Raw genomic sequence first — 15,780 nt, forward strand, 5'->3', positions numbered from 1 at the left:
TACTAATTAATAAGACAGCTCAAGGATTGAGAGGCGCAAAAATATTCACGAATATTGTGAATATTTTTGAGCCTCTCAACGCTCCCAGAATATCTCGACTGATAAGTCAGGAGCAGGCTTATCATTCCAGCTTAGCAAAGTGATATCTAGATTCTACAGGGCCAAAGAAGCAATATAACACAATATGTTTCATTTATGGACAACTATTTTCATAAAGACATCATATATAGATCAATCATCTTGTATTTGTATCACTGTGTTTGCTTTGTTTTAATTTATTGTAGGAATATTTACTTCGAAGATATTGGCATTTTTTAATTACTTTAATTTATTTTTCAGAATTGAATCGTTCCTAATCTCTCGCACATACTGGCCAACTTCATTTCAGTTAGATCTACTTGTAAAGAACAAAGATCAGCCATACCATAAGATATCTAAAAGAAGAATGTCTTTCTTCTAGATACTACTGTATATGCAGACTTACTCTTCCATTTTGATTTAAAAAATTATTATTCCTCTATTCTACAAAATGTCCAAGAAATACTATCAAAATTAAGTAAGCCTGAAAAAAATATATATAATTAACTTTTTTAAATAAAAAAATTGATTTATCTAATTTATTATATTTTAATTTCGAGCCTATTCACGTACAGTACACTCGTAGTGTCTATTTTTTCAGAACAGTAGCAGTTTTTCATCTAGTGAGTCTAGCCGTATACTACTGCACATTGATACTAGACGGCCGGATGGTCGAGCGGTCAAGGTGGCATTCTACCGCTCCGGGGGACCCGGAATCGAATCCGGACGGGTCGAGAAATATCCTAGAATTTTTCGGGGGGGCGGTCTGTCCGGATATATCGGGCTCCGTTTCTCACCACCTGGCAGCCCCATTGTGGGCCTGGCCGAACCCATAATGGAATTGCTTAAAGAGAGCCTCTTAGTGCCCACAGGGCGGAAAGAGTATTAAAAAAAAAACTTATCTGNAGTTCATTTCTCTCTCAGTACTTTGGATATGATGCCCCAAATTTAATTTTGAGTAATTGATACAATGTAATAGTGATTTCAAGAATAATCATAAAAGTACAATTTTGGTAGAATTTCATAACGTGTTTTGCTTGTTTAGTCTTGATTACATACCATCTGTTAACTCTCTCAAACCTAAATTTTTATATTTCTGTATAAATAGAATAATTTGATTGTTCAAATTTTATCTGAGTCATTAGTTTTTCTATATCACTTGTATTAAAATATTAAGATTTGGCAAGAGAGTTCTGTAATGTTTTCTTTAGATGTCTTTTAATGCCATCTATTCTCACATAAATTTAAAAAAAAAATAAAGAAACCAATCAACTGTTCAGATTGATGATGAAAATAAATACAATGGAGCATCGATTATCAGAATATTGATCAACCGAAACATCGGTTAACTAAAAGCGTTCCAGTCGGCAAATTTAAATTTCTGCTAGTGATGTGGCACTGCAATATTTGGCTATGTCTTGGGTTACTCCAATATTATTTTTGTTTGGTGTGATGTTTTAGTTGGCAGCACTGGCATGACCATGAGAGGGTACTTAATGACGTGCCGGGATTTGAACGAATTTAAACATGGGATAGGTTAATACATTTTTTTTGTACATAATCGGTTATCTGAAAAATCAAATATCCGAACAACCCCAGTCCCAGATAATCGATGCTCTACTGTAAATGGTATTCAAGTGATATCATAACTTTTAAAAATCAAAGAATTTAGAAATGATAACGATCCACGAAAAAACCTTTTTTACGAGGGTTATTTTCACTATTAAGTTCCACAAGTACTTTCGACCTCCACCGAGGTTTGCTTCAGGTAAAAATAACCCTCGTAAAAAAGGTTTTTTCGTGGATCGTTATTATACAACGAGGTGTTAAATTGTTGGAAGTAGTTATCTTAATTTAGAAATGTTTTTAGTTTGCATTTCTTTTTGCATAAAACTGTTTTTATTATAATATTTAATTTTCATAAAATGCTTCATCTACTCTTATTTTTTATTTTCTATCTAAAGTGATATTTTTAATTTGGATGTATGTGTACAAGGTACAATCAAACAGAAACTGGATTTGATCTATAAAGATTTTAATACTTAACTAATTTAAATTTGGCAGCCATCCTCTTTAAAGCAGTCTTCATCTAAATTTATATAATGATCCCACCACTTTGCCAAGCCTCTAATATTCCTTAGAAGTCATTATTTCAAAAATTCTATAGCATCTGTTGTGATTCAGACCGGATCTTTTCAACCATATCAAAATGTGCTCCTCAAGCTTCAATTTATTCTGGAGAGCAAAAAGAAGTTATAAGGAGTTAAATTCAATGAGTAGAGAAGGTGAAATGTTATTTTTGTTATTTTTTGTCAAAAATATTTGCATTTTGAAGGCTGTATACAGGAGCATTGCCATGATGAAGAAGCAAGGTTTGGTTGTGCCACAGTTCTTTCCGCTCTTTTGTGACAAATGTCCTAGTGTAATCACTTCAAAACATTGCAGTAAAAATCCATTATACTGATATAGTGCAGTTGTAGTTTGAAAATATATTATTTTGTAACTAGTATTTATTGAAACAATGTTTGAGGGAGTAAAGAAACATCAGAAATTAATTAGGATAGAGTTCAATGACTACATCTCATAATTATGAACTTTTGAGAGTTCACTGTATAATGAAATTTTTACATTAAAAATTTAACAATGAAAATATTTTCTTTTCAAGATTATTCTAAATTGTATAAATTTAGACAAAAAATTTTTATTTGGTTCTGGAAATCTGAAAAAATTAAAAGAAATTACCTACAGAAATCCAACAGTTTCTGCTATATTTATCAGTACTTATATGTTAACTGTATTACAACGTAAATCACTAGAAAAAGAATTTCAACTCCCTATCTATGACAGGTATGTTATGGATTTGCATTTATGTTTTAAAAGTTGGTTTATAAAATTTATTATATTTAATTCTAGATACACGGTTGTTCTTCATATTTTTCAAGATCATGCTCGTACGAAACAAGCTAAATTACAAATTGCTCTAGCAGAAATTCCATACTTGAGGTAATATTTTAATACGTGAAGAATAATTTTTGCAATGATTTTCAATATTGTAATCATTTTATTAGGTGCCATAAGTATCATACATTATAAAATGATAATAACATTCAAAATCATTTGTATATTAAATAAATATTGAGTTTTTTTATTACAAAAATTGATATCTATCAGTACAAATAACAAGTTAGCAATATGTACTATGTTTAGAATAAATGAACATAAATATAATGTTTTTCCTAAAACTTTTTATTTCTTAAAAGGTATGTTATCATTTNAAACGAAAGTAATTTTTTCTATAAAACAATATTTAATAACTCTACCATCGATGAAAAAAAAATCTGAAATTTAATTTTATAAATTATAAAAAATAAAATATTTATTTTAAATTTTACTGTTTGAACAGCAGAGGGCGTTTATGCTAGAAACCACGTGTGTTTTATTTTAAATTTTACTTACCTTTAAAGGGTATTTTAATGTGTATTCGTTCATTATGTGGAAACAGTTTTCTAAATTATTATATAGGACGAAATCAAATTACGTAATAATCAATCAAATTAACAAATCTTTTCAATTTTGCACTTGTCTTAGAATATTCAAATCAGATGTTCATAAAATAAGAGTGGTTTCGTGTTTACATTTTAAGAGAAATATAAGTAGCAGTTTGATATTATATGAAGATGAAGATGCCGATTTATATAAGTATCTTATCGACGATTCTATCGACGTTACGAAAGATGAGCAAGATGAATTTGAATTAGACAGGGTATTTATTCTTCCAAGAATAAGACCATTGTTTGGTCATAAAGTATTCGTTATTCAGCCTAGAATCAAATGGGGACCGAAGAAAAAATGGAATACTACGTCTGAACTACAATTAGCTGAAGCTGTAACTTTAGCTGAAACTATTCCAGATTGGATAGTTGTAGAAAAGGTGATTGGATTATAAAACAAAAATAAAAAATACAATTATTTGAGTGTAATATTTTTATTATGCAAATTAAAAATACAGTAGAGCCTCAAAAACTCAGCCTAATGTGGACCGAAGGGTGGCCGAGTTTGTGAAAATGCCGGGTTATCGGGAATGGGGTTAAAAAAAATAAGTACGAGTGTTTCCTCAGAAAATACTGTACTGTACTTGTATGTATTGTTTATTTGAGAATACAACAGAGAATAAACTGTCCAAATACCCTTAAACAAAGGAAAAGTACGACCTTTATGAAGGCATAGAGCCTTTACTACATGAAAATGAAAATTAATGAATACACTGTGTACAGTAATTTACCTGATAAGACAGACCCCCAGAAAAATACTTTATGAGGCATAAAGCTGTCTATAATGAAAATTAATTAACTAAGGATTTTTTTGCCCTGCCAGGGTGTGGCCGAGTTTTCGAGGCTCTACTGTATAATAACATTTTTTATTAAATTATTAATAATTTTAGAAAAAATGATTACATAGTGAATTCACAAAACTTCATTATACTGATATAGTGCAGTTGTAGTTTGAAAATATATTATTTTGTAACTAGTATTTATTGAAACAATGTTTGAGGGAGTAAAGAAACATCAGAAATTAATTAGGATAGAGTTCAATGACTACATCTCATAATTATGAACTTTTGAGAGTTCACTGTATAATGAAATTTTTACATTAAAAATTTAACAATGAAAATATTTTCTTTTCAAGATTATTCTAAATTGTATAAATTTAGACAAAAAATTTTTATTTGGTTCTGGAAATCTGAAAAAATTAAAAGAAATTACCTACAGAAATCCAACAGTTTCTGCTATATTTATCAGTACTTATATGTTAACTGTATTACAACGTAAATCACTAGAAAAAGAATTTCAACTCCCTATCTATGACAGGTATGTTATGGATTTGCATTTATGTTTTAAAAGTTGGTTTATAAAATTTATTATATTTAATTCTAGATACACGGTTGTTCTTCATATTTTTCAAGATCATGCTCGTACGAAACAAGCTAAATTACAAATTGCTCTAGCAGAAATTCCATACTTGAGGTAATATTTTAATACGTGAAGAATAATTTTTGCAATGATTTTCAATATTGTAATCATTTTATTAGGTGCCATAAGTATCATACATTATAAAATGATAATAACATTCAAAATCATTTGTATATTAAATAAATATTGAGTTTTTTTATTACAAAAATTGATATCTATCAGTACAAATAACAAGTTAGCAATATGTACTATGTTTAGAATAAATGAACATAAATATAATGTTTTTCCTAAAACTTTTTATTTCTTAAAAGGTATGTTATTATTTGTGTGCAAAATTTAAATTTTTAATTAATTACCATAATTTATAATTCTATTAATCCATTATTAATCCTTTTTCTTTATGTATTTATAGAAAAATAATTGGATAGTTTAGTTAGGTTCTGAATTGTGATAAGTGGTTGAAATTAAAATTTAACAAAGTAATATTATAAATTTTAAAAAGTTGAAACATTTAACATTTTTTTATTAATATAAAATCCTGGGAGAGACCTTCCTGCAAGAATGCATTGAATTGTTGATCTTTCGTGCGATGAAGCTAATTTATTTATTATTAATTTTTTTTTAAGTTTTTTTTATTTTGTAATTTGATTGTGCATGCATATATTTAAAAAAATTTTGTTAATAACAGTTTTGTTTAAATGTCTAGAATAAGACAAATGGAATTCAGCTTAAAGTCAAACTTTATAACATGCACAGACCTTATCAAAGCAAACTTCTCTTAATTATATGAGAGGAGAGAAGAACAATATATCTGTCAATTAAAATGGTTTTTCTTCTTAATTTATTTATAATTATTAAATTTATTGTGAGATGGTGGCCTAACTGTCTACCTCTAGCAGAGTTGCTTTATATATAATTATTAAATTAGTTTTAATATAGCCCAATAAATAATCTGTAGGAATGTTTGGCAATACTAATTGAATCAAGCTGTATATGTTGTTATTTATATATGCATTGCTGGGGTAAAAGTGTAAATTGCCTGAGAACCTTGGAGGGCTGTGGCCACTAAAGTCATCCTTAGTTGGCACCATAAGTGACCAGTATACTTACATCTAAATTAAATAATAGCTTTGAAAGTGATGATTAGACAGAAATCCAGTTACTGTAACTGGCAAAATATTAATATTGCATGGTAAGTAGGAGTTGTAGGTTTAAGTTTTGCTTCAGTCTTGATCTTTTCTTTCAGAATATTCTAAATTAAATTTATTTATTTCAGATTATTAAATTAGTCTTAATATTGCTCAATAAATAATCCAGCAGATCATTTGGTATTACTAATTGAGTCAGGTTGTTATATATGTTATTAGATTTACAACATTTTTTAGAAATTAGGTTGGATAAGGGTTTATTCATTCTGACATTTAAGTCTAGTTTCTACTGGTCACTAGCTCTATTAAGTCAAATTCAAGATGTTCTCTTCTTTTAGTTATTTAACATCTTCATATTTTATCTGAGTTCCTTTCTCTCTCAGTACTTTGGATATGATGCCCCAAATTTAATTTTGAGTAATTGATACAATGTAATAGTGATTTCAAGAATAATCATAAAAGTACAATTTTGGTAGAATTTCATAACGTGTTTTGCTTGTTTAGTCTTGATTACATACCATCTGTTAACTCTCTCAAACCTAAATTTTTATATTTCTGTATAAATAGAATAATTTGATTGTTCAAATTTTATCTGAGTCATTAGTTTTTCTATATCACTTGCATTAAAATATTAAGATTTGGCAAGAGAGTTCTGTAATGTTTTCTTTAGATGTCTTTTAATGCCATCTATTCTCACATAAATTTAAAAAAAAAATAAAGAAACCAATCAACTGTTCAGATTGATGATGAAAATAAATACAATGGAGCATCGATTATCAGAATATTGATCAACCGAAACATCGGTTAACTAAAAGCGTTCCAGTCGGCAAATTTAAATTTCTGCTAGTGATGTGGCACTGCAATATTTGGCTATGTCTTGGGTTACTCCAATATTATTTTTGTTTGGTGTGATGTTTTAGTTGGCAGCACTGGCACGACCATGAGAGGGTACTTAATGACGTGCCGGGATTTGAACGAATTTAAACATGGGATAGGTTAATACATTTTTTTTGTACATAATCGGTTATCTGAAAAATCAAATATCCGAACAACCCCAGTCCCAGATAATCGATGCTCTACTGTAAATGGTATTCAAGTGATATCATAACTTTTAAAAATCAAAGAATTTAGAAATGATAACGATCCACGAAAAAACCTTTTTTACGAGGGTTATTTTCACTATTAAGTTCCACAAGTACTTTCGACCTCCACCGAGGTTTGCTTCAGGTAAAAATAACCCTCGTAAAAAAGGTTTTTTCGTGGATCGTTATTATACAACGAGGTGTTAAATTGTTGGAAGTAGTTATCTTAATTTAGAAATGTTTTTAGTTTGCATTTCTTTTTGCATAAAACTGTTTTTATTATAATATTTAATTTTCATAAAATGCTTCATCTACTCTTATTTTTTATTTTCTATCTAAAGTGATATTTTTAATTTGGATGTATGTGTACAAGGTACAATCAAACAGAAACTGGATTTGATCTATAAAGATTTTAATACTTAACTAATTTAAATTTGGCAGCCATCCTCTTTAAAGCAGTCTTCATCTAAATTTATATAATGATCCCACCACTTTGCCAAGCCTCTAATATTCCTTAGAAGTCATTATTTCAAAAATTCTATAGCATCTGTTGTGATTCAGACCGGATCTTTTCAACCATATCAAAATGTGCTCCTCAAGCTTCAATTTATTCTGGAGAGCAAAAAGAAGTTATAAGGAGTTAAATTCAATGAGTAGAGAAGGTGAAATGTTATTTTTGTTATTTTTTGTCAAAAATATTTGCATTTTGAAGGCTGTATACAGGAGCATTGCCATGATGAAGAAGCAAGGTTTGGTTGTGCCACAGTTCTTTCCGCTCTTTTGTGACAAATGTCCTAGTGTAATCACTTCAAAACATTGCAGTAAAAATCTGAATTCATTGACTGACTAGGAGGAAAAACTTCTCAATACACAGTCTCTTTATAGTTGATAAAATGACCAACAAAAACGTCTTTGTCATGCTCCTGTGACTTGTCTTGCCTTCTTGGTTCNCCCCTCGTCACTTAGACTATGCCTACAACAAGAAGTCGATCATGACACATTTTTTAAGATAAAAAGTAGATCTTATGTACACAAAAGTTGGCCACCCTTTATAGTTACAAACATCTCCAACCCGATATATAATATAGCTACAACCCTTTATAGTTGATAAAATGACCAACAAAAACGCCTTTGTCATGCTCCTGTGACTTGTCTTGCCTTCTTGGTTCTCTGAGATAATGGTCACACCTGTGGCTTAATTGGCATAGATCTCTTGAAGCATTTCAAGGGTTTTTGTAGCATATTTTGAAGTTTAATGTAAAATTTAATGTTTGCTCTTTGCTCAACTTTTAAGTTTAATCTCAAATTGCAGCATAATGTTTAATGCAGTGTTTCAAAATCATGTGTAGTTAGTTGTTCCAGATTGAAAATCTCAACACTATTTGGTAGACCGACAGTCAATGTCTAACACAGTGATAGAGAACCTTTTTCCAAAGGTGGATCGAATTTGAAAGTGTAAATTGCCTGAGAACCTTGGAGGGCTGTGGCCACTAAAGTCATCCTTAGTTGGCACCATAAGTGACCAGTATACTTACATCTAAATTAAATAATAGCTTTGAAAGTGATGATTAGACAGAAATCCAGTTACTGTAACTGGCAAAATATTAATATTGCATGGTAAGTAGGAGTTGTAGGTTTAAGTTTTGCTTCAGTCTTGATCTTTTCTTTCAGAATATTCTAAATTAAATTTATTTATTTCAGATTATTAAATTAGTCTTAATATTGCTCAATAAATAATCCAGCAGATCATTTGGTATTACTAATTGAGTCAGGTTGTTATATATGTTATTAGATTTACAAAATTTTTTAGAAATTAGGTTGGATAAGGGTTTATTCATTCTGACATTTAAGTCTAGTTTCTACTGGTCACTAGCTCTATTAAGTCAAATTCAAGATGTTCTCTTCTTTTAGTTATTTAACATCTTCATATTTTATCTGAGTTCCTTTCTCTCTCAGTACTTTGGATATGATGCCCCAAATTTAATTTTGAGTAATTGATACAATGTAATAGTGATTTCAAGAATAATCATAAAAGTACAATTTTGGTAGAATTTCATAACGTGTTTTGCTTGTTTAGTCTTGATTACATACCATCTGTTAACTCTCTCAAACCTAAATTTTTATATTTCTGTATAAATAGAATAATTTGATTGTTCAAATTTTATCTGAGTCATTAGTTTTTCTATATCACTTGCATTAAAATATTAAGATTTGGCAAGAGAGTTCTGTAATGTTTTCTTTAGATGTCTTTTAATGCCATCTATTCTCACATAAATTTAAAAAAAAAATAAAGAAACCAATCAACTGTTCAGATTGATGATTAAAATAAATACAGTGGAGCATCGATTATCAGAATATTGATCAACCGAAACATCGGTTAACTAAAAGCGTTCCAGTCGGCAAATTTAAATTTCTGCTAGTGATGTGGCACTGCAATATTTGGCTATGTCTTGGGTTACTCCAATATTATTTTTGTTTGGTGTGATGTTTTAGTTGGCAGCACTGGCATGACCATGAGAGGGTACTTAATGACGTGCCGGGATTTGAACGAATTTAAACATGGGATAGGTTAATACATTTTTTTTGTACATAATCGGTTATCTGAAAAATCAAATATCCGAACAACCCCAGTCCCAGATAATCGATGCTCTACTGTAAATGGTATTCAAGTGATATCATAACTTTTAAAAATCAAAGAATTTAGAAATGATAACGATCCACGAAAAAACCTTTTTTACGAGGGTTATTTTCACTATTAAGTTCCACAAGTACTTTCGACCTCCACCGAGGTTTGCTTCAGGTAAAAATAACCCTCGTAAAAAAGGTTTTTTCGTGGATCGTTATTATACAACGAGGTGTTAAATTGTTGGAAGTAGTTATCTTAATTTAGAAATGTTTTTAGTTTGCATTTCTTTTTGCATAAAACTGTTTTTATTATAATATTTAATTTTCATAAAATGCTTCATCTACTCTTATTTTTTATTTTCTATCTAAAGTGATATTTTTAATTTGGATATATGTGTACAAGGTACAATCAAACAGAAACTGGATTTGATCTATAAAGATTTTAATACTTAACTAATTTAAATTTGGCAGCCATCCTCTTTAAAGCAGTCTTCATCTAAATTTATATAATGATCCCACCACTTTGCCAAGCCTCTAATATTCCTTAGAAGTCATTATTTCAAAAATTCTATAGCATCTGTTGTGATTCAGACCGGATCTTTTCAACCATATCAAAATGTGCTCCTCAAGCTTCAATTTATTCTGGAGAGCAAAAAGAAGTTATAAGGAGTTAAATTCAATGAGTAGAGAAGGTGAAATGTTATTTTTGTTATTTTTTGTCAAAAATATTTGCATTTTGAAGGCTGTATACAGGAGCATTGCCATGATGAAGAAGCAAGGTTTGGTTGTGCCACAGTTCTTTCCGCTCTTTTGTGACAAATGTCCTAGTGTAATCACTTCAAAACATTGCAGTAAAAATCTGAATTCATTGACTGACTAGGAGGAAAAACTTCTCAATACACAGTCTCTTTATAGTTGATAAAATGACCAACAAAAACGTCTTTGTCATGCTCCTGTGACTTGTCTTGCCTTCTTGGTTCTCTGAGATAATGGTCACACCTGTGGCTTAATTGGCATAGATCTCTTGAAGCATTTCAAGGGTTTTTGTAGCATATTTTGAAGTTTAATGTAAAATTTAATGTTTGCTCTTTGCTCAACTTTTAAGTTTAATCTCAAATTGCAGCATAATGTTTAATGCAGTGTTTCAAAATCATGTGTAGTTAGTTGTTCCAGATTGAAAATCTCAACACTATTTGGTAGACCGACAGTCAATGTCTAACACAGTGATAGAGAACCTTTTTCCAAAGGTGGATCGAATTTGAAATTTAGTAACTCCAAATTGCAAGTCAAATTTGGAGTTTAATTTAAGTAATTAAAAAAAAAAAATAACAAAACCTTTCTTACAAATTTTACTTTATTTAACTTTTTAATTTATATTGGAAAAAATAACAATAAATTCCATGTAAACGAAAAGAAAATAATAATTGATTATAATGGAACTAAATATTTTTTAATAGGAAATGTGCTGCTGTTTATTTGATATAATTTTCCTATCTGAGGTTCATAATTATACTTTTTAAACAGTGGGAACAGTTTAGTTTCTTTTTGATTGCATCATGTACAATGTCTATTTAATTTGATCCATATGCAAGATTAGTGATTACAGTAAAACCCTGATTTAATGGGCGAAATTTCTGGTCCATATGTTGTATTAATTTTAAAATGTGTTTTATATGTAATTAAATTAACAGGTTATTTATTTATTTGTTTCAAATCCTAGAGTCATTGCTCTTAACTTTGCATCACAATCTCAATATATCACTGAAGATGAATAAATAAGAAATTTTTTTGTTTTGTAAAATTTAAATTTTGTTTTCTTTTTAAAAACATTATTTATTTGTTTAGTTAAATACAATTAAAGTGTATTTTCCAAAAAATGTTTGTTTATTCAATTTAATTTAGATCATATATTTGTTTGTTACAGTCTTACAACTATGGTGAAATACATAAGTAATACAGTAGAGCGTCGATTTTCCGAATCAATTGGGGACTGGGGTTGTTCGTATAACTGATATTTCGGATAACCGATTTATGTACGAAAAAATAGTTTAACGTATCCGATGTTGAAATTTTTCTCCGTTGCGTGTNTAGCAAGACAATGTCCAACTGCATATTGCATAGTGAACTCTCATCAGCCTGAATGAAATTCACATTTTTCCCTGGCCATCAGTCTCACAGGATCTATCTCCCTATGGTATCCTGTCATAGGTGTTGTAGTTATTATTAAAACTGATCATAAGTATTTATTTATATAATTTATTCTGTTTAACTATTTCTTAATTGCGTCTGAAACGAAGCCGACTACTGATGTGCTCCAGAAAAACAGTGCTTGTCTTACCACAACTTGGCCAACACGAATCGAAAAAATAGCGTTCGCGCGTTTTCACACTCGTCTGACGTTAGCCTTATAAACCTGGACAAAGCTGGCATAACAAGCTAGTTATTACTATAAGATTTGTATATTTTTCAGAATAGTGCATAATAAATCTTATTAACATATATTTATATCTAATATCATTGTAACATTCTGTACTTTAATTTTATTCATTTGTACAAAAATATATTATTTAATTATCAGTACAGAGCTAAAGACTATTTTATAATTATGAATTTCTTTTTTATATTATAGGTAAAACATCTCTTATAAAAGCATTAACAGGTGATGTTAAATTAGAACCGAAAGATCAGCTTTTTGCTACATTAGATGTTACTACCCATGCTGGGAGATTATTTTCACTGCAAAAAATACTTTATGTTGATACAATTGGTTTTATCTCTGATATACCAACTACATTAATTGAATCATTTGCTGCAACATTAGAGGATATGGTTCTTTCTGTAAGTTAAAAGTAATACTTAAATTTAATTATTTGTGATTAACAAAGCAATATTTAGTTAATACAAATAAATAAATATTACATATCATATGTTGAGAATGAAAAGAAAGCAAGAAAAACCTACTTATATTTTATATTTTCATGTTTAATTTTTAAAAAAATAGATAATAATTTAATTTTAATAAGGTTTCAGAAATAATTGTAAAAAAGAATAAATAAAAGACATAATACAATAAAGCAAAGTGCTGTTTGCACATCAGGAAAAACATTTTAAAAAATATTAATAATTTACTCTTCTTTAATGAGGCTTCTTAGCTGTTTCTGAAGTGTAAAATATCTTAAAAAATTTCTCAGTAGGTGAATTTTAAAAACAATATAAAAGCAATAATATGGTAAAAGTCTAATTAATGAAAATTTCATATAAAGTGGAAATATTTAGAGCTATTATAAGCTAACTCTAATTAAAATAAGTTAGCAGAATGTATGGTACAATCACAATCTAGTACAGTAGAGCATCGATTATCAGAATACTGATCAACCGAAACATTGGTTAACTGAAAGCATTCCAGTCAGCAAATTTAAATTTCTGCTAGTTATGTGGCACTGCAATATTTGGCTGTCTTGGGCTACTCCAATATTACTTTTGTCGGTGTGCGTATTTTAGCTGGCAGCACTGGCGGGACCACGACAGGGTACTTAAGGACGTGCCAGGATTTGAACGAATTTAAACACTTGATAGGTTAATATATTTTTTCGTGCATAATCGGTTATCCGAAAAATCAATTTTCCCAACAACCCCAGTCCCCAATTGATTCGGATAATTGACGCTCTACTGTAATTCTAAAATTGTGTCTCGATGAGCTGTTTTAGAATTATTTCCCTCGGACTATTATTAGACTTCTGAAAATCATTTTTCTGTACCGAATGCCTTATATTCAACTATACATGGATAATAGATGCACAATAACACACGTGAAGATATTCAAGTATATATTCACCTGTAGCTATCATTTAAAAGTTTGATCTTCTATTGTAACCATGTGAAAAGATTACACAAAATAAGAAAAAATTCAAAACTGATTATAAGTATTTATAATTTATTCTGTTTAGCTATTTCTTAATTAAATATATTTTGTAATGAATTATTTTTATTATATTTTTTTTCTTATTAGTATTCATTACTAAAGTGATAAATTTGAATTTATTTTAATTTTAATAGCATAGAATAAAAAAGCTTATCAAAAATTAATTTTTTTTACAATAATCAAATTATGTTTTACTTTCAACTTTACATTAATTCGTTACTTCAAAGCCAAATTTATAAAATATTCAAGTTAGTATAAAATATGAAATTGAATGCTACTTAAATGTTACTAGTTAATTAGTAAAATAGCATTAATTTCTTACATTTAATGGTTTTATTTTAAAAATAATAAACTTATAGAAGACATTTACTTTCAGGATGTAATCGTTCACGTTCGTGATATTAGTCATCCCGATCAAATTGCTCAGAAAGATAATGTTCTAAATACATTAGAAAATTTGAATTTACCTTCTTCCTTATTAGATTCTATAATTGAAGTAGGAAATAAAGTTGATTTATTAAAAAGGTAAGTTTTACAGTGCCTTAAATATAATTTAATAAAGAAAGAAAGATAAGAAATACAGTATTTTAAATTGTCTTATTACAATGTTATAAATTGATAAATTTACAAGGTTTTGTCAATCAATTTTTATAGTAGAAATAAATATCAAGAAACAACTACAGTTAAACTTCTACATTATAAATTTGTCTACAGAATGTTAAAAATTCTCTGTTTAATGAAGTTTAATTTCTAAAAAGGAAGTTTAGGAAGCCAGATAAATAAAAAGAAATATTTGCTGTTGTGAGTACATTACAATGCGGTTGAAATATCTGTATCTGAGGAACGGTGATACGTTCAAAAATATCGGAAGGGAAACATTTCAGATTGTAATTTTATTTACAGTAAAAACAGTAAGTTATGTATGACATAACTTAATATTTTTCAACATAAATATCTAAGAGTACTTATTATTTCAATTAAAACATCTTTTTACAATATCAATAAAAATACTGTACCATTTGTTTGATCTATTTGAATAAAATGTATTTATAATACTTTTTGTTATGAATAAGAGTTCAAGGATTTTCAAATAGAATAAAAATCATTACAATTTACTGTATTTCCTTTTCAGTAATAGTGTATTTTCCATTTAATTCCATACTAAATAAAGTTGTTTCTTGAATTTATTTTTATTTTAAAAAATGATTTATTAGGGAAATAAATTTTAAGCATTAATTAAATTNTTATATGGATTATTACCAAAAAATTATACGTATTTTGGAAATGTTGAGTCGAATTAGTCTAGAATCAATTAATTTTATGGAAGAAACCTTTCAAATAGCTGTAGTCCGTAAACTGCATACGTGCCAGGCTGTGATTGGCTGGACTCGTAGAAAATGGATTCATAAAAACCGGAACGTATCTGCCGTGTTATAGGGGGGTCAACTGTAGATGTTTTTTGAAATATATAGAAAGACTATCTATAACAGGACTAAAAAATTGACAGTAGTATTACTTCTTATAAAACATGTTTATTAATAATCTTTAATTAATGCATTTTTTTTTACTAAAAATAATTAATATTTTATTATCATATAAACTTTTAGTATAGGTATTTTGTTACTGGTCTATTGTAATCATTGTAATAAACCAATTGGTTTTACACAATAAAATATGTACTATCTTAATTATATTAAGCTAACTATTTTTACAACAGTTTTACATTTTAACAAACAACAATTACAATACATGGAATTAACATTTCTAGGCTTTTAGCATAGAAGTGTAAATTCTGTCAAGTTAACAGAAGAGGGGTTTGTACCAAAAATGCATTGTGGTAATAAAATATATTTAATAAAGTGGATGTATTGATAGTCTATTGCCTTATTATACCACTTCATTGTATGTAACAGAAAGTACTATTATAAACTGTTAACATTTTTGAAATGAAAACA

At 28.6% G+C, this 15,780-nt stretch overlaps 1 protein-coding gene across 1 annotated transcript in view; it reads left to right on the forward strand.

The window, feature by feature from the left end:
- The first annotated feature begins 3,506 nt into the window (after nucleotides 1-3,506).
- LOC111623459 overlaps nucleotides 3,507-15,780 on the forward strand; it is a 34,724-nt gene continuing 22,450 nt past the window's right edge. Inside the window, exons 1-6 of the mRNA XM_023366043.1 lie at nucleotides 3,507-4,009; nucleotides 4,765-4,946; nucleotides 5,013-5,102; nucleotides 11,828-11,853; nucleotides 12,533-12,741; nucleotides 14,202-14,350. Coding sequence (XP_023221811.1) covers nucleotides 3,569-4,009; nucleotides 4,765-4,946; nucleotides 5,013-5,102; nucleotides 11,828-11,853; nucleotides 12,533-12,741; nucleotides 14,202-14,350 — 1,097 coding nt within the window. The 5' untranslated portion in view covers nucleotides 3,507-3,568. The remainder of the gene's footprint in view (nucleotides 4,010-4,764; nucleotides 4,947-5,012; nucleotides 5,103-11,827; nucleotides 11,854-12,532; nucleotides 12,742-14,201; nucleotides 14,351-15,780) is intronic.

This window comes from Centruroides sculpturatus, unplaced genomic scaffold, assembly GCF_000671375.1.
Source record: "Centruroides sculpturatus isolate CEXI.00-Female unplaced genomic scaffold, Cexi_2.0 scaffold315, whole genome shotgun sequence".
Classification (NCBI taxonomy): domain Eukaryota; kingdom Metazoa; phylum Arthropoda; class Arachnida; order Scorpiones; family Buthidae; genus Centruroides; species Centruroides sculpturatus.